This window comes from Triplophysa rosa, linkage group LG14, assembly GCF_024868665.1.
Source record: "Triplophysa rosa linkage group LG14, Trosa_1v2, whole genome shotgun sequence".
In the NCBI taxonomy this organism is placed as follows: domain Eukaryota; kingdom Metazoa; phylum Chordata; class Actinopteri; order Cypriniformes; family Nemacheilidae; genus Triplophysa; species Triplophysa rosa.
This window is the reverse complement of record NC_079903.1, coordinates 13787330-13807253: the sequence shown is the minus strand read 5'-3', so window position 1 is coordinate 13807253 and position 19924 is coordinate 13787330. Positions and strand designations below refer to the sequence as shown.

General features: G+C 39.0%; 1 protein-coding gene across 4 annotated transcripts in view; it reads left to right on the top strand.

The window, feature by feature from the left end:
• The first annotated feature begins 444 nt into the window (after positions 1-444).
• usp32 (ubiquitin specific peptidase 32) overlaps positions 445-19924 on the top strand; it is a 43592-nt gene continuing 24112 nt past the window's right edge. For 2 of the 4 annotated variants that reach the window (XM_057351116.1, XM_057351115.1), the window contains exons 1-5: positions 445-629; positions 10343-10470; positions 15465-15570; positions 16065-16183; positions 18566-18725. In XM_057351116.1, the coding sequence (XP_057207099.1) occupies positions 572-629; positions 10343-10470; positions 15465-15570; positions 16065-16183; positions 18566-18725 (571 nt within the window). In that variant the 5' untranslated portion in view covers positions 445-571. The remainder of the gene's footprint in view (positions 630-10342; positions 10471-15464; positions 15571-16064; positions 16184-18565; positions 18726-19924) is intronic. The other 2 variants (XM_057351117.1, XM_057351114.1) reach the window with 1 other exon arrangement.

Here is a 19924-nt window from a genome sequence, read left to right as displayed (position 1 = left end):
GGTCATTCTCACACTGTCAAGAGTTTAGATCACACAGGCCAACCATTTGACACAATTTTGTGTCTGTAAATTTGAGATTGAACATGTTAAATATGAAACCTTGAACCCACTCGTTATGCTCTTTGTTAAGTGCTGACCATTTAAGAAAAATATTTTGAATGACTGTCATAAAAAATGGTATTAAAACGTTTCCTTTGCTGATGACGCTTGCGTTTTTATATTGTTCTACTTCAACTGTCATGTCACATTCACACAAGCGTTTAAGATCAAGTCCAGAAATTACATTTGACAGCTGCGTGACAGCCACAGACGCGCCAGCCAGGCAAACGGCGTCAGCGCTGCGTTTCTTGCGCTAAACTGACGCGCATACGCCCCCTGCGTTCTCATTGGACTGAAGTCACGTGACTAAGTATGGAGGCGTCGGCGCTGAGACGCGTCACCCGTTGATAACGCAAAACTCTGACTCGAAACGAACACCATACCAAAAAAATACACAACAAACAACGGAAAACAAGGCAACAGGCACCGGTCACTCTCCACATCTCTGCCATTGCCATGAAATGAGGGCACCATGGGCGCCAAGGAGTCACGGATAGGCTTCCTTTCGTATGACGAGGCCGTTAAAAGAGGTAAGAGGTTTGAGATTTAGCGATTAACGGCGGTCGCTCAGTTACGCGGCTGTGCTAAGCTAGCGTTAGCGTTAGCCAGCTAGTCAAGCCCGCATATTACACCTGTGAGCTAGCAAAACCCAACCTGTCATCCCTCAGAACTGTCAAGTGTCCGTTCGTTTAACTAACGTTAACGGTACTAAAGGGCTTGGGGGTAAAGGTGGGGCTGATTGAACTTGTCTTTGTGTTATTGATGTACGTTAATGTTGTTGTCAGGGGCTATTTCCCAAAGCGTAGTAAGCTGTCTACTTAGACCATCACAGTTCCGAGCCCTCGCGCCTATAAAGTCTCAAAATTGGGACAGTTAACGTTAGCAAGGTTTTAATGTCTAACGAGCAGCAGACTGGAAGTGTACGTTAACTAATCTGGGTGGTGCAGCAGCGCACTGGCCACTCTGATAAACAGATTTCACTAATCTGTCAACATTTCTCAACACCCCACTGTTATTTATGTCCCATCCATAGATTGCAGTTTATCAGCTCCTAAACAAATGGAAGTGCTTTACCCGACAAAACGAAGTCTTAGTATAACATAGTACAGACCAGTGTATTTCCCACTCCTTTGTATTTCGATATTACGATTGCTATGCATGATTTTGCGTTTTAAGAATATGTGAATTTGCTATAGGAATGATCAAGTCATTAAACACTCGTTCTTGTGATAATTGAGTTTGACATCTGTTGATAAGGGGCCATTGACATGTCAAGTTTACGACAGTTCCTGTCAGCTGCCATTATCTGTCGTAGCGCTTCCTTTTAATCCTTTTACACGAAATTTGCTTTCGTTTGCACGTTATTACATTGTGTAAATTCGTCACTGATGTGGTGTAAACATTTTAAATTACACTGGCTTTGACCGACGTATGGTTTCTGTGAAAGTTGTGTAAGAGTGTAATGTATTTTGAGTGTTGCGATATAGGTATTTTGGTTGGATTTATATTATTGGATACAATACATATATCAGTTTAACTATAAATTATGAAACCATCTGTTACATCTACCATAGGTGTAACTCTTCCATGATGTGACCACAAGTTTGGTTTCATTGCATTTGGTTTCAGCAACTTCTGAAACTAAAATCTGGATGGTAGTGTGGTCTGAATGGTAGCAAGCGCAGACTGACAGACCATAATGCTGGTTTGCTTATGTGTGCCATGATCCGGGTGGTGTTTAGAGGTGGCTGAGAGCAGATACAGGCCTGGCACCTGATATAGAGCATGGCAGCGTTGTTTATCTTTTCCACCTTGATGAATAAGCAGAATTTAGTTGTTGCTTTGCATCACCGTTATTTGCATTTTTGTTTCTCTTACCAGGAAACCACAGGCCAACATTTTCTTACTGGCCCAAGCTATAACAGATATAAAAATGTAAATGACTTTTGTGCTGTCACGGGCTAATGAGGCTGTGAATCACCTGATGGTGTGAACTTATTCTTTTACTCTTCAAAACAGCTGTTAGTGTGTTGGTGGACATAGGGGGATAGCTGGCCATGAGCCCGTTAGAAGAGGTAGAATTACCCTAATTGTTCCAGCTGCATCCACACTATGGTGCAGCTTTTTGTGCCATGCTGCCCAGTAGCCGGTGTTGCTTACATCACATCATCACAATAACATAGTGTTAAGAAGGAATGGCATACATGTCAGGGTTTCATTGTCTGCAGTGTGAACTTTATATTGTGTGGCTGTTTTGATATCAGCTGTGTCATTCCTGAAAAGGTGTGGACACAGCCATAAATCAGATACAGCTGTATGTGGTTACACACCAGTGATCATCCTTAGAGGTTATTTCGGTGGCTTTCTTCCAACACTGAACATACAATATAGGGCTGCAACTAACGATTATTTTGATAATCGATAAGTTGGTCGATTATTTTTTTCGATTAATCAGATAACATGTAATTACATCTTTTGCTTATGATAAGTAAATCAGATATGGGAAAAGTATACACAACTGAACTCATTAGCCTTCTCCCAAAATGTTGTGAATGTCTCCATAATTAACACACCTGGTGAGTTGATTCAGGTGTGTCATATTAGAAGCAACTGACAATAGTCTCTCCCAAACGTGGGAGCGAGGGAAGGGTCGGCCAAGGAAATATTTTTTTTGTGCCATGAAAAGTGAGATATTTGTCATTCAAATGTAGTGAAGTACAGTAAAAAGTAAACAGAAAAAGTAATACTTAAGTACAAATACTCAAAAAGTGTACTTAAGTACAGTTCTCAAGTAAATGTACTTTGTTACCCACCTCTGAACTAAATAAACCACCAAATCAGGTAGGGCTGTGCAATTAATCGAAAATAATCGTAATCGTCAATTTTGGCCTTCAACAATTACAAAAACAAAATAATCGACGTAAAACGATTATTGTGCCGCATTCCATTTTGCAAGGATCATCTCTTTTCTTGTGGTATAAATCCACAGCGCACCCCTTCATTTACAGTGGATCAGCTGTGCTATTTCTTTACATTTATTTTTCAGTTGAATTCACAGTTTAAAAGCCAAGTTTTTTTATTTTTCTATGTTGTTTTAAAACTTAGTGAGTAATCATGTTAAATAATCGGGATCTCAATATTGGCCAAAGTAATCGTGATTATGATTTGTGTCATAATCGAGAAGCCCTAAAATCAGGGTATTTAGCCTATTATGTACTTTGCAAAGTGCAAACGCCACAAATTGGGTTTTACTAATATAATCTTTAATTTTGTCATTTAAAACACCTCTCCCTTTTAAACTTTAAAACTGCGCAGCTTGAAGAGATGCATGCAAAACACGTCTGACTTTAAAACTGCACACCTCGCGCTGCACGGAGAGACGCATGCACCGAGAGACACGTCTGACTTTAAAACTGCACAAGTTGTGCCGCACTTAGAGACGCATCCACGGAGAGACACGTGTGACTTTAAAACTGCGCACCTCGCGCAGCACGGAGAGACACGTGTGACTTTTAAACTGCGCATCTCGCGCTGCACGAAGAGACGCATCCACGGAGAACCACATCTGACTTTAAAACTGAGCACCTCGCGCTGCACTGAGACGCATCCACGGAGAGACACGTCTGACTTTAAAACTGCGCACCTCGCCAGAGGTGGGTAGTAACGCGCTACATTTACTTCGTTACATTTACTTGAGTAACATTTTGGAAAATATGTACTTTTTAAGTAAAATTAAAAGTGTGTACTTTTACTCTTACTTGAGTAAATTTCTAATAGAAAATCTGTACTTTTACTTCGTTACATAATTTACATTGCGTGACGTTCCTTCGTTACTTCATTTTAAAATATGCTTTTTAAAACGCGTTGTTTACTTCAAGGTTGTCGTCTCTTTTTACGGGCATTCCCGAGTGATCGATTCTTTTGAGTCGATTCTTTTGAAAGCATTAATTGAACAATGGGCAAAACCATTTGAATAGGCTAATGAATCAGTTCAAATGATTTGTTCAGTTCGCAGCACGATCTGAATCATCTGAAGCAGGATTACTCACTCCTCGTAGCGCGAAACTTAAGAACACGTAGAACACAAAGAGCGTTGGATGAAGTGGATATTAATCTATATCTATACAATCAAAACTGCAAATGTGTCATATTGTTTGCCAGCAATGATAAATGGCCGCCATATGCGCGCACCCGCGCGACCTGTTCGTCAGACACAGCAACATGCGCGTTACCTGTCAGACAAAGAGACGTGGGCTTGCAGAAATATACATTTGAAGAACAGAAGGAAGAAAACTTGTTTATGGGCGTGTGGTTCACTGTTTACTGTTTGTTTACAAGTAAGAGCGTTTCACAAAACACACGTGACACAACACGAGAAAACACGAGCTTTGTTCAAAAATGTGTATTTCATTTAAGAGAGCACTGCAGATGTTCTAGATCATCTTAGGAAATGCTCTGAGTTTAGTTCATGCTTTAGTTTGACATGGTCTATTATTCTAAATAAGTTGTGTAAACTACATTGACATCAGGACTAGATGAAATTTACAGAAATGCTTGTCTCTTCTGTGTTTGCCTATTCTTTAGTCTCTAGTATATTGCAAAGATATCTGCTTATGATAATTAAAAATATTGATCAAAATGTCATATTAAAATATTGGCGTTAATATTAATTTTATGTAGTAGGCCTATATAATCAGATACAAAGTAACTAAGTAACTAGCTACTTGAGTAGTTTTTTCATTGCATACTTTTTTACTTTTACTCAAGTAAATTTTAAAATAGTGACTTTTACTTTTACTTGAGTAACAATTTCTCTAGTTACTTGTACTTTTACTTGAGTAAAGATTTTGGCTACTCTACCCACCTCTGCACCTCGCGCTGCACTAAGAGACGCATCCACGGAGAGACATGTCTGACTTTAAAACTGCGCGGAGAGACACGTCTGACTTTAAAACTGCGCAGCTCATGCTGCATGGAGATACCATCTAACGGTAATTTTAAAAGGGGTAGAAGATGCGCTTGATTTATAACTGCGCAGCTCGCAAGTGACGTCACAGACCAACTAATCGATAATGAAATTCGTTGACAACGAATTTCATTATCGATTATTATCGATTTTATCGATTAGTTGTTGCAGCCCTAATACAATACTGCTCTGTATTCTGAAGGATCTTCTAGTGTCTCAGCCTGTTATCTATCACCTGCTGACAGTACCGTCTCCCAGCCGGCGAATCTCGAACACCCCTGTCAGTTTGACTGAGGGAGGGTCCTCTGAGATTACAGGCCATCGGATCCAGCCGAGATAATTAAGTCTCATCTTCCGGAATTCATGTTTATTTATGCCGCTTACCTGTATGGGTCAGAGTCATGTTGTTTGCTCTCAGGCTGTCTTTAGAGAAGTCTGTATAGAATGAAAGGTTGCCTCCACCTACAGACCCACATTGGAGGAACTACTGGGACCTTAAAGTAGGTCATGCTTCTAGGTAGTCGCACTGAAATTAGTTTTATGGTATGATGCAGTGTATCCAGCCAGATTCCATCGCAGAGTAACCGGGAGCGTTATGGGTCTAGCTCTCTTTCTCCTTTAAGGGGATGCGCTCTGACTGGACGCAAAGGAAAACCAAAGATACTGTGGATGCTTTAGCTGTTCCCATGCCATTTTAAAGAGTAGATCTGTCACAAAATAATTTGAACAACACTGAATCTGTTACCCCCATTGGATGTAGGCTTGTGTATTTATTGTTTTTTATTGGATGGATACTGTTTTGTAGAAGGGTTTAAGATAAACTAATGCAATCAGGTGGATATGAAGGAAGCATGTGTTATTGAAGAACTGAGTCACAGAATTTGGGTTACTCTTCTTCACTGTTATAGCAATGAGATTTTATAATCAACCTGCGAAGGAAGAGGAGGCCTGCTTGCTTAATATGAAGGGTATTTCAGTCTGGAACGGTGATGTCATGTCTTTTTCGGATTTAATGTGATAGTGAAGAAATGTGTTGTTTCTTTATCTCTGATCAACAGTAAAATGATTCTAGAAATGTAGTTCACTGATTCAGTAAAGTCAATCTGTTTGATGCATGTTTTAATCGCGCTTTCACTCTGAATAATATCCTGCGGGAAACCATCTTATGATTTGCAGATAGCGCTTTAGCACCGTTGAAAACACCAGTTTGAGAATTGCAATTTTTTGTTAATTGTCCAGTAATAACTTGAGAACTGTTTTAGAGTTCTGCAAATGCGCAGAGTGCACAGAAAGTGTCTGCAGCGTTATGCTGCCATTAAATCACTGTCATCGCCTTTACTGTGGAGCATCTGGTGCCATGATTGTGTTTATGAATCTGCAATGTTGTCACCGTCTTTTGATGTTCATCTCCTACACAACATTAAACAGAATAATCACACTCCCACTTGGTCTATTATTTAAAACCAGATGTTATCATTATGGATACTTTATCTCTAGCAATATCTACTAATCTGTCAACTTTGAAACATCTCAGATGCAGTTGTCTGCTCCAGTCTTGTACCTGTCTGTATCACCATGAAGAGAGAGGGACATCACTGACTAGGGATGGGCATTTTTCAATAATTTCATATCCAAATATTCGTTTATTTAAATTAACAAAGACTGAGCCATTAGTGCTTGTTTCCCTGTTTCTTACGTGACCATCATCCGAGGAAGATATTTCCTGCTAATCAGCAGCACCGCATATAAATATTGTTTTCTTTGTCGTTCACGGTCAGTGTCTGTCTTGTTTAGCTTTGCATTGCATTTGCATCAATAAATAAGATAGGCCTAATTATTTCCACTAAGGTAAGGAATCACAGCGCGTTTTAAAACAAATAAAAAAAGCATCCGTGTGAATTTATTTACAGACTGTAACTTGAAGGCGACAACCCTATTTGAACTAGAAGAAAAAAAGTATGGGTGGTATTTTAGGTATGGGTGCCAGTCTTATGTTAAGGCCAAATTCATTAACATTAGTTGCAGTGAAAAGTACATTTTCATGTTTCAAGTTGTTGAAATTAGCATTACTTAATATATTTTTAACGAACGAATATGAATTTACAACCGCTCCGAACAGGTTATGGTAATAAATGAATTATTGTTAATCATTTAATATTACGTTGGTATTTTATACCTAATGTAAGTAATGTTAACGAATTCTGTTGCTCACCAGTTTTGAAACATTTTAATATGATGATGTGAGCCGAGCATAAAACGCGATCCGGGCATCTGGTGCGTAAACTTAAAATATTTTAAAAAGCTTGAGATCTGAGTAAACAAAGACTTAGTAACACATTCAAATGATTTTTTATATTTTCTGTATATTATAAAATCATTACAGATGAAGTGAAGAAGCGTTAAATAAGACGTGATAACTCTAAGGTCTTCTGTAGCAGTAACTTAACCTTGTGGTGACGCAGGTTTATTTTTATGAAAAATACAAATATTCGATTAGCATTTTTAATATTCGAATAGTTATTGCGGATCGAATATTCGAACATTCGTGCACATCCCTATCACTGACCTCCCTCAGCCGACTGCTGTTTAGAGCGTGAACGTCATTTGGGGATCAAGGGGTTTTCTCCTGCTTTGTAGAAAATCAAGAACCTTCTTTTAGTCCTGAGGAATTTTTATGACCCTCAGAGCTCTAAACATCTTTCTCAGGCGGTCTTTTATGGTCCACAGCGTGTCACGTCTATGTATATCCACAGTCTGTTTCCTGTCTTCATAATACCAGGAAGAAAGGGGTTATTTTGTGCTGCTAAGATATGAAGGCTGTGACTTAAATTGCATTTGTTTCTTTTATAAATTCTTTAGATGGTGCTGTCAGATCAAGTCCACAAACTAGTGGTTTCTGTTCTTTATTCACATAAGAGACATAAGGTTGGGTTTCATTGGATACTGTAGCAAAGAACACTATGTCAGGTGGCCAGTTCAAGACCAGAATTAAAGCAAAACATCAAAACACATCAAAATCATGATGATCATCATAAATCAGAAATACAATCAACATGTAGGACTATGTTAGTTTTGTATAATCAACTTGCATATCACATTATTTAGCAAGTTATCGCACATCGCTTTTTTTCTTCAGTGTTCTCCATTTTCTACATAAAGATTCGTCAGCATCCTGAGGCAGACTGTCATTCTATCACAAAAGAGAGCACTGTGCTCTCCTTATGTGAAGTGCTTTATGTGGCTCATTAAATGAGTGTGAATCATGATTGACCCTTACATACATCTCTCTCTATCCTTGATACTCCGCTCACGGGCCTCATTTGGCTTTAAATGACAGTGTTCTGGCTCAAAGTCTTACTTTTGTCTCTTTTGGTAGTCTTAAAAAAGTTTTCTTCTGAGGCTTCTCAGAACTTTGTCTGCTGGCAGGTTCAGCTCAGGATTTTAGAGTTGTACTTGCGTTACGGCAAATGACTGCTGTCTGCTGATCCAGAACTCTTACACTGGTTCTGGGTCATCTGGCCATCCTTATTCACCTTTTTCGCAATGCGTGAAATTTCCCATTATGCCTTGCGTATGCGCGTAGGGCTGATGCTTAAGACTTCCGGTTCGCCACTTGATCCTATTAGTTAGGCATTACCAAGTTTGCTTGAAAGCTTTTAAATGGACTTTATAATACTTTTATGTAATTTAAATTAAAACGGCATAATGTCAAAGAGCAGTGTCTAAATTATTTCACAAGGGCCGCACGGGTTTTAACCAAGACCGTAAAAAACAACTTTGTTTCTCACCATAAGAAGTTGGACAGCGACATCTACTGGGATGATGACATTAAACTCCAGCCAGCAGGCACATTTGATTTATCTATCGTCTTATGTGTGTAGACGGCCAAGAGTTTTACATTTATAAAAACACTTTAGTGTTAACATTGGACGAATTCTTTGCCATAAACATCAACAGTTCACTTTTCTAAAGCAGAGGTTGCTGGGTCCAGTGTTCTTAACAGGGGAGTCATAATCTAACTGACAGATTTTGTGACTAACACCAGATATAAATAAACCTGTCCTGATCACATTGGATCTTTTATAAAGTTTTCTGAGCTTTCTGTGGCTGTTGTGACAGCCTTGCTGCAAAATTCTTCGAGAAACTTTATCTTTAACCATTAACAGAAATGTCCTCTAACATAGTAACAAATATAAAATGAAAGCGCGGAGCATCAAACAGAAAGTCACTCGCGGTAATAGCGCTCTCAATGGAGACGTCAAGAAAACGGTGGATTGTAGACTCCTGCTGCACGGTGCTAGAATAGCAAGAAAATTGATGGAAGATGTTTCTGTGCAAACTCAGGTTAAGTACCAATTCTCTAGATATTCCCTTTCCTCATTATGCCATCATTGTGTTTAAAAATCATCTCTCACTCCATTCGATCTGTTTAGAGAAAAAGGAAACCAATTCGAAAAGTGGAAAAACACTAGCATCAGTGTATCAGAGCACAGTAACTAAACGGCATCAATGGATTACCAAGAACTGTTATGACACTATAGTGGCATATGTTGTATTCTTTTATTGCAAGTGTACTTTGTGCTGCATAATCTCAAGCATTGTCAAGTGCACTTGGATGTGTGCAGTCCTGCAGTGACATGAAAGTCCATTCTGTTCTTTCAGAAAAGAATGTCTGAAAATATTCCATTTTCTGCCTGTCTTTGTGGTATGATTGGGGTTCTCTGCTCTTGGCCCTGACCCTGTTATGGATGGGTCAGCTAGAACAGTGCCATGGTTTATGAGCAGATCTGTGATGTATTGTGCTAGGCAGTACAAGGCTATGAGAGGAGGAAAGCTGCAGTGGCCTCACGTAAGTGTCTGAGTTAAATACGGGCTGCAGGGTCGCAGATGTTTAAAAAAAGATGAGCGTGTTTGTAATATAGATGAAAGAGCATTGGATTTAGTCCCTCTATACCATATTAAGCCAACATGCTCCAAGAAAGATGAGAGAAATGAAATGACTTTTTGACTTTTTAAAAAACTACCTTTCTCCAGCCTAAGAATGTTCACACCAAATACAAGATTTCTGCAAGAAAGTGGGACATAACCCCCCCCCATCCCCTAGTCTGTTCTCTATTGTTCTATATATGATAAGGCAAGATACCAGCCAACCATTTTTTCTGGATTGACTTGTTTTATTAGATACAAATATTTTTTTGATACCCAAATGAATAAAAAGTTATTTTATTGATATCCTGACCTGTACAGTCATTTGACCATTCTCTTCCATGTTCACAGTCACGGATGTGGAGCTCAAACGTCTGCGAGATGCCTTCAAGAGGACCTGTGGCCTGTCTGTTTATATGACCCAACAATGCTTCTACAGGGAAGTATTGGGCGATGGAGTTCCACCGAAGGTTGCGGAGGTGAGCCCAGCTTTAATCCACCATAAACATCATAAAAACACCCCCCAGCATTCTGACAAATACACGTGTCCGGCCTCCCACTGGTGGTTTCTGAGCTGTTCGCTCATGTTTTAACATCTCTGTGTGGCTGGTTCCCAAATGTGAGTCATTGGACTGTTTCCCAAAGGCTTTCTAAAATGTTTCATACTATTCAGAAACATTTTTGTAATTTGTCTCTTGGCTAAAATAACACTCTGTGGACTATTTATGGTCATTTTAAAACAATTTATTTGAAAGGTTATTTACTGTGCCTTGAATATCCAGAATAATTTGTATGTAATTATATTAAAGGGGTCATATGACACGGATAAAACTAATATTATCGTTTGTTTTAGATGTAATGCAATGTGTATACACGATTTAAGGTTCAAAAACGTTGTATTTTCCACATACCGTGCATGTTTGTAACTCCTCTTTGCCCCGCCTCTCAGAAACGAGCAGATTTTTTACAAAACTCATCGCTCTGAAAAGAGAAGTGTGCTCTGATTGGCCAGTTAACCGGGTGTGTAGTGATTGGTCGAATACTGCAAGCGTATGATGGAAATGTAACGCCTCTTACCATATTAAAAAAATATTTTTAAAGCTAAATAATGGGGGGAAAATTGTTATATTATAGCTTGGTGTGATAGAATGCAGCTCTACTCTGTTCAGTATATGATGTTTTACATAGCAGACATTTGACAAGACTATTTCCCTGTTCGTGTGTTTTTCGGTTTTGGTTTGCTGATGTTCTAAATAGCCAAAGTCATGTGGTTTCCAAATGTAACTCAGAGAAGCACTAGCTGAATGCGTGGGGTTTTATACCAACACTCACTCACACATTTGTCCACATCCTAGTTTCTGACATTGAAAGACTTCCCCATGACCTGACTAGTGAATTCGGGCGGCCCTCTGCCTGCCTCCTGTATTTTTGTATTTTATAGTCACTTATCTTTTATCCCAGATCGCTGAGAGATTTACTTGTTTTTCTTCACTTGTTGTCATAGGAACTAATATTTGCAAGCCAACTTGACTAGGTTTTTTTTTAGACAGGCTTGGTTTCCGTATGGCTCTATGGTCCAGTTTTACGTAGAGGCAAGTGATGTCAGCAACAGCGTACTGTATCGGTATCCTTGACATTTTAGTGTCGATTAAAAGAAGTCCTTAAAACCAATTGAGTAATTTAGGAGATATTGTTATGAACTTTCAGTCATGGCTCCAATCCAAAGCAAATCTTTCGGAGCAAATGCCATTCATCCACCACAACACAAACCTGTGCAGGAAACGAGAGAGAGGGGGTTTATTTTTAGTGCTCTTCCTTACAGTGTTGTTATGAGAGTATTCCTGTGTCTTGCCAAACAGATTGTGATGCTTTTATCCAGTAGATCTTCTGTACTGATTCATCTAGCATCTCTCTGAGCACTCCACACATTCACACCTCTCTTCGTAATAGCACTCAACACAGATATTAGAGTTGAGATTTTCTTCCTAATGTCACATTGTCACCTCTCATAATGTTCATATCTTTTTTCAAAGATTCCTGGAGTTGTGAGGTTCATTATCAATTTATCATTCACTTGACCCACACACAAGCATAAATATTAATACAATCGCGCTGCATGTAGTGAGTGTCTGTACTCTGTAGTCTCGTGGGTGATTAATATACAGCCTCGGGCGACAACTCGAGCAACGTCTATCATCGGGAGGAATCCAGAGCTGCTCATTTCATCAGCATAAGTAAATTATTTCCCCTGAACTCAACTCGCAGCCACCCAGCACCTCGCTCTGATCTTTAGCACCCTCCCTCATTAAATCCCTCACAGCATTGCACCGCTTCCCCCATCTTTTCCTCCCACTTCCACGGCTGCACACGTGTCACCTCTGGAATGCTCCGGTTGATTATTACCTCCACCTTTAGTCGCTCAATGTTTGCATTACATCCAAGGGCAATGATTACATGCTACGGAAGCATGTTACATTTAGGCTGGGCGATTAATCGAAAAGTAATCGAAACCGACATTAAGAAGCTCTAACCGACATAATTTTTCAATGTCGGTTATTTTGATTACTTTCCCATCAATATCCATGTCGACGCATGCCACTATACCTCACTTTTTTCTTATCAGAGCAAAAGAGACTTAAAACATTCGATTTATTTTGGGCATACACATATATGTAAGACATTATTAGAAACTGTAAGTTGTCTACTATTACGTGTGTACGCTTACAATAACATCAAAGCGTTGTTATTTTGTAAAATAAAGAAAATAAACGTTATCAGCAGTCTCCACTCCGCTCACATAGGCAAGTAATTTCTGAAATGCGTCACTGATCCAAAACTCTATCACACAAACATGAAACGAACGTCTAAAGAAAGCTTAAAAGGTCTACTTTTAAATGACCCAATTCAAATGGAAATCAAATATTCTGTGTTTATGTAATATTAGGTTACATCCAGTTTAGTAATCACAAGACTTTTAGTCCGAAAATATGCATATTGTGAGACATACTGAAACACGTTTACTTCATATTAGACAAACTGATGAGGGCAAAAACAAAGAAAAATAAACAAAAACAAAATAATAGTTCAATAATCGTAATCGAGAGAAAATGAGAGAAATCGAAAATTTGGATTTTAGGCCAAATCGCCCAGCCCTATTATATTATATATGATAAAAGCAAATTCAAGTCACTCTTAAGCCCATTGCACATTGAGTCCGAAATTTGCATCCGAAATTTCCGCACGTTAAAAAGTAAATACGACCTCACGTTGTGTCAATCACATTTACACACTGCCTCCGATATTTTCGTCCGTCATAAAAAAAATTCGGACCGGGTTCGATTTTCTGCGTTTTTGCATCCGTAGCAAGCATTTTGAGAGGCGTTTTATAACAATTCAGAGACACCGTACAAACCAGAGGCAAATACGAAAAAACGCATACGAAAATTTCGGACTGTATGTGAAAAGACCTTTAATGTTCATTTACATGCTATTATTCTGGCTCGCAACGTGTGCTTCATTTACTTCTGTTTTCTTTTTTCTTTTGTCATAAAGATCAAATATGCACACTGTATCCATATATATGACAGGCTGTCACGCACACAGGATATAATAACACGCTTATCTTTACAGGTACGCAATGACGTCTGTAAAAAACTAATTTGGGCTATCAGGAATGCACACATACCAGTTATACAGTGCAAATACTTAAAATACTAAAATTAATATATATTTTAGAATTTAAAGCAATCAACTAAATGGGCCATATGTTAACCTGGAAGCTTTGTGCGCTCATTGCAACATAATGGTAAACTGTGCATTCCAGTCGAGTACTGACAGCTCCACCAGAGCTCTGACATGCCCTCTGGCCAAAACTGCAGCCGGATGTACTCAGACGACTCCACGCGGCTCTTTAGAGATGGATGACGTTACAGTGTTCATTAACTAGACCTTAACTTTATTTCAGTACAATATTGAGAGGCAGTGCTAAAACCAAACGGAACTGGCAAGCTGGTCAGCAACTGTGATTAACTTGTTAACTTGACTCAAAGAGACATGAGGAACAAATTATGATTGGTCTCAATTTTTTAACTGAGAGACTTGTGTTAAATGTAAAAATGACCTGCACTGTTTGCTTCTAATATGTGAGGAAAGAACTGTAAATAGTTCCATTGTCAGGTGAACAGTCCTGCTCCTGCATGGCCAGTGTCACGAGTTTAGCTCCAGCTCTTGGCCAATCTGACGAATGTACCGCTCTGTTTCATTCAGGTTAAAACTAAACCGTGCAAAACAGTGACCCTCTAGAAGGACTGGACACTCATGGCAAATGGACAACCGAATAAATATTTTTAAAGAAACCACGCAAATATACTGATCTCCGTAAATGATTCTGGTTCATTGTCAAGTGTGGCAAAAGTTAATTTTGGACTCCGCTCAACAGTCAAACCTTATTCCTATATGATTTGTTGCACTCACTGAACTCGTATGCTCACTGCAAATTGTGCAAAACCTCCACCAGCTCCTTAAAAATCACCAAGAACAAGACTGGCACCACAGGGCCGTGTCAATGTGTGGAGAACCCAGACACACACCACACAGGAGCCCTACTGAGGGACCTTACTTACAACCACAGACCTCAGAGTTCTGAATAGCAGGAACATGACAGTGTTCCTCTTGTCCTTTTTCTTGTAAATGTTTGTTTTGTACACCACAGAATGCTAGACTGTGAAGCAGACGCCTGGGGGTGTGAAGACTTTACTTAGCCTGTATGTAGTGTTATGGGTAAAGCCATGGTGTCACACCAAACATAAAAGTGAATTATGTCAATTCACTGTAGATCACAAGCAGAAAGACAGAAGTGTGTTTTACTGGTGGACCTCCTGCTGGGCCAGTTTTTGTGAGAGATTTTTACAGATAGCGTGTTGCAGAATCGTGAACTGTGTTGCAGTAGATGGGTAGAGAGAGAACTAAATGTTTCCTCTCTATTAAACCCAAATCTGTCAGCTGATTTATGAGAGATATGTATCCAGGGAGCATTGCCATTAATAGTCTGATGTTTCTCTGAGGAAATCAAAGGACGTAAGATAACACCAGACTGTCTTCCTTAAGCACCGAATACCAGTAGATTTAGTAATAACACACTGCTGGGAAATAATGACTTGAAACTTCGGTGAAATTTAAATGAGATATGTTTTCTTTAAAGTTTGTATAACTTGCGTATAATGATGAGACTAGACACGGTTTTTACTTGTATTTTGATGTTTATTAATTTTTTAATCATTTTATCGCGATTAATAATTAATTACATAATACAATGCAAGTTGCGAATACGAGCTGGAGGTTGTAATGTTAACCAATAACAACATGTTTTGTCCAAGACAATGCCATCAAAAGAACTCAATACCAGTCAATGATATGCATTTAGGGTTGGATCAGATTTAATGAGCACTATTCTTTTCTCTCGTATCTGTGGTAGGTGATCTACAACTCCTTCGGTGGCACATCTAAAGGCCTACACTTCAACTACCTGATCGTTGGGCTGGTTCTATTAACAAGAGGACGGGATGAAGAGAAAGCCAAATGTAGGTGTGCCGAGGGGCTTTGACTACAGAACACACATGTGCTCCTGAACCAGCTGCCCACTCAGTCTTTTATACTGCATCCATTTACCATACACACTTCAGTCTACCTCTGTTCCGAGGGTTAAGCATTAGATCAGCTCACGTTTGTATTTTGTTTGTGTTGCACCGGGCAAATCGCAGTAGGTGGTCCGATAATTCCATTACAAACTGCCGTACAAACAAGCACACCTCAGGCTCAGCATATTTGATCATCTTGTGCAATTTAGCTTCGGTTTCGTTTGTGCCGTTTTCCTGCGATCAAAATCCAACTCCTTGCTGCATACATACCCTTTTCAAGTAACCTCAGGTTCCCCATTTGGATAATCCCAATGGATGTACCTTCTGTTCTAATGTGTCACACTGATTGATGCGAAGACACAGTGCCTGCTCGACTCTGATAAGCAGCGTGAATGTGTACGTGTGTGGATTTACCGGCATGTCCTCTGTATCCACAGATATCTTCAGCTTGTTCGCCAGTGATTCGGGCGCCTACGTGGTCCGGGAGGATGTGGAGAGCATGCTCCGTTCAGTGGACGGGGAAGTCCCGCCCTCTCTTAAAAAGTGCTTCACTGAGGTCAGTACGAGACAGTACCACAGTCTTGAACTAGCCCAAATTTGTATTTGCATGCTGATAAATGGATTACAGGTGTAATCTTTATCAAGCCTTTTAACACTTCCTTCAATATGTTTACCATTTGACCTCGTGTTGACTGCTAAGTGCTTCTTCTATATTACAGCCCGACTCTAATAATACGTTTAAAATGTGACAGCGCAAATGTTGCAGCCAACTCACTTGGGGTAGTTCACCCAAAAATAGAAATTTTGTCATCATTTACTCACCTCGAGTTGTTCAAAATCTGTATACATGTTTTTGTTGTTTGTTGAATGTTTATAATCAAACAGTTCTTGGACCCCATTGACTACCATAGTAGAAAAAAATACCTTTTTTTGTTCTGTTGAACACAAAAGAAGATATTTTGAAGAATGTAGGAAAGCAAACAGTTGTAGTGTTTGGTTTCAAGCATTTGTCCAAATATTTTTCTCAGTGTTCAACCAAACAAATGTTGTGTGGTTGTTCTGATGCAACTTCACGTAATCAACAAGGTGCATTGAACGAAGAAAAAAAAACTATGGAGAATAGGAGCAACACTTGTGATAACAAGGGATGTCACAAAAGAACCTGTGACTAGAGACTATTATTTGTTTGTTTTGTGTTTGAAAAACTTTGAAGTAGGGCTTCTCGATTATGACACAAATCATAATCATGATTACTTTGGCCAATATTGAGATCCCGATTATTTAACATGATTACTCACTAAGTTTTAAAACAACATAGAAAAATAAAAAAACTTGGCTTTTAAACTGTGAATTCAACTGAAAAATAAATGTAAAGAAATAGCACAGCTGATCCACTGTAAAAGAAGGGGTGCGCTGTGGATTTATACCACAAGAAAAGAGAGGATCCTTTCAAAATGGAATGCGGCACAATAATCGTTTTACGTCGATTATTTTGTTTTTGTAATTGTTGAAGGCCAAAATTGACGATTACGATTATTTTCGATTAATTGCACAGCCCTACTTTGAAGGACGTTGAATAAGAGAAACAACAGACACAAGTTTGGGTTAATATTTATTCATTTTACATTTCAAATTCATATACAAACTGTAGTACTTACATCTTGGGTAATTTTCCATGTTCAAATTTCCATTTTCAAAACCGAACATGTATGCAAGTTGCCATTTTATCTGTCCTGTTCCCGCCACTAGAAGGCGCAGTTCAACCGGCACACAGGACTTCATCAGGGCTAAAAAGTTACAGGTTCTTTGAATACAAACAGAGGCCGTTTCTCAATTCCAAGAACAGACTTGTGTTCTCGTGGAGACCGGTCTTGTGAGGCAGCCTCGGAAGAACAAACTTGGATTAACCTGCCGCAGTGACTTCTGGGACTTCAATCGGATTCCGTACGCGCGCAAGGCTGCACTCAATGCAGCCTTGATATCAAGAACACATCTGGGTACTTCCATCCGTTCTCTGTTCTTCTGTTCTTGAGTATTGGAACCGGACTTTGATGGTTATTGATGACGTAGAGCGAGAACACGAGGACACCAGACCGCTGAAAGGGATAGTTCACTCAAATGAAAATTCTGTCATTTACTCACCTTCGAGTTGTTCCATATCTGTATAAATGTCTTTGTTCTGATGAAAACAGCAAACAGTTCTGGGGCACTTTTGACTACCATTGTATTTTTTCCGTCTATGGGAGTCAATGGGGGGCAAAATTTGTCTGGTTATAAGCATTCTTTCAAATATCTTTCTCTGTGTTCATCAGAACAAAGACATTTATACAGATTTGGAACAACTCGAAGGTGAGCTAATGATGACAGAATCTTCATTTTTGGGTGAAGTATCCCCTGAAGAACGCATATTGAAAAACAACGTGTAAGCAGCCAATCAGATAGTTCAAATTAACAAACAACCAATGGGAAAATGGATGATGTCATATACAAATCACAAACTAATCAAACAAACAGTAATTTATGAAAGAATTTTCATTTTTGGGTGAACTATTCCTTTAATATGGCCTTGACATAAAGTCCCTCCTATTTCCCCATTTGCTCTCTCATCTCACCGCTCGTTCTTTCTGCTGCAAAATCATTTCATGATTTAGGAGAAATTCCCCTAGTGCAGCACTTTTGTTGGTTATCCTTTGGCGGCTCTTAAGACTTTCTGCTTATCTCTGTCCCCAACCCACTTACACAAATATATCTGCACACAGCAGACTTTAGATTTACATTTAATAATGACCAGATGCATTTATTCAATGAACAGAGGAAGCAAGTAACAGACAGTCTGACTTCTCATTTCCACACTTCAGTTTTGTCATGCTCTTTTACTCAGTCACAGGTTCATCAGAATGCTATATTTATAGTACATTTACTGTATGTTTCTGTGCAGGGAGAGAAGGTGAATTATGAGAAGTTTAAGAGCTGGCTGCTGCTGAATAAAGAAGCTTTCACATTCTCCCGCTGGCTGCTGTCAGGCGGCGTGTGCGTCACCTTGACCGACGACAGTGACACACCCACCTTCTACCAAACCCTGGCAGGTGTTACTCACTGTAAGTGTCATTGCTCTTCGAGTACTTTCTGAGAGCCCTCTCCCAGTACACTCAAAATACACCATGTACACACTCCCAGTATGCTCTTTGTCGCTCTCTGTTCTCTAAATGTGTCCTTCATTCTTCCTCAATACTCAATTCTATCTAAATACTACATTAATACACTATAAACACTCTCTAAATAAGTCACAAAAATACTCTTTGAGCTGTTTGTTTGCAGCAATGGCCATGTTTGCTAGTTTAGAGAGGCGTGTTTTTGAAATCTCCGTTAAACTGAAATGAACATTGAGGGGGCATTTACACACCATTTTCAATCTGAAAACGTTTTTGTTTTGGGTTTTTGAAAATGACACCGTTATTGTAATTGTCTCTTTGTAACCTACAAAAACACAAAATTTCTGAAAACAGTGACATCATGCACATGTATAGATGGTTTCATTGGATGTACGCGCCTGGCCCGAAGTTAAAGGGATACTTTACAAGCAAATCAGAATTTCCCCATGTTTTACTCACCCTCAAGCAGTGGTGTAAAGTATTGGAGTAAATGTACTTAGTTACTGTACTTAAGTATCTTTTTGGCTACTTTGTAGTTGTACTGAGTATTAAAGATATTAGCAACTTTTACTCTCTACTTGACTACATTTTTGAACAAGTATATGTACTCTTTACTCCACTACATTTGTAATGACTAATGCAATTACACATTACATTTCGCCTGGTACCTATCATTCTTTTGCGGCAGTTTATTTTTGATACAGAAGAATTAATATTGCCATTTACAGGGCATTGAAGGTACTATATCTTGTGGGTTTTGCTCTTACTTACTAAAACTTGTCAACATGGCTTCTTTATGTGAATAGAGTGCATTATCAATTAGGGTTAGGATAGGGTTATCAATGTCAATCGCTGGCGGTTTATGTGAAATGAGGACATGACAGCAGCTGATGATGAGGCCAAAACCAGCATGTCCAGTTAAAAAGGCTTTGACTTTTTAATTTGACTTAACATTATTTTATTTATCCGTTATATTGAAGAAACCTTTTGAAAGAGTTTGGTTTATTATGAGCACTTGGCTTAAATGAGACTTGAGTGTTTGTAATAGACGTAGGTTATGGTGTCACCATGATTTGTTGCAATTTTGAGGTGTTCATCTTATTTTGATTTAAGTAGGGCTGTCAAAATTACGGTTAATAACACGT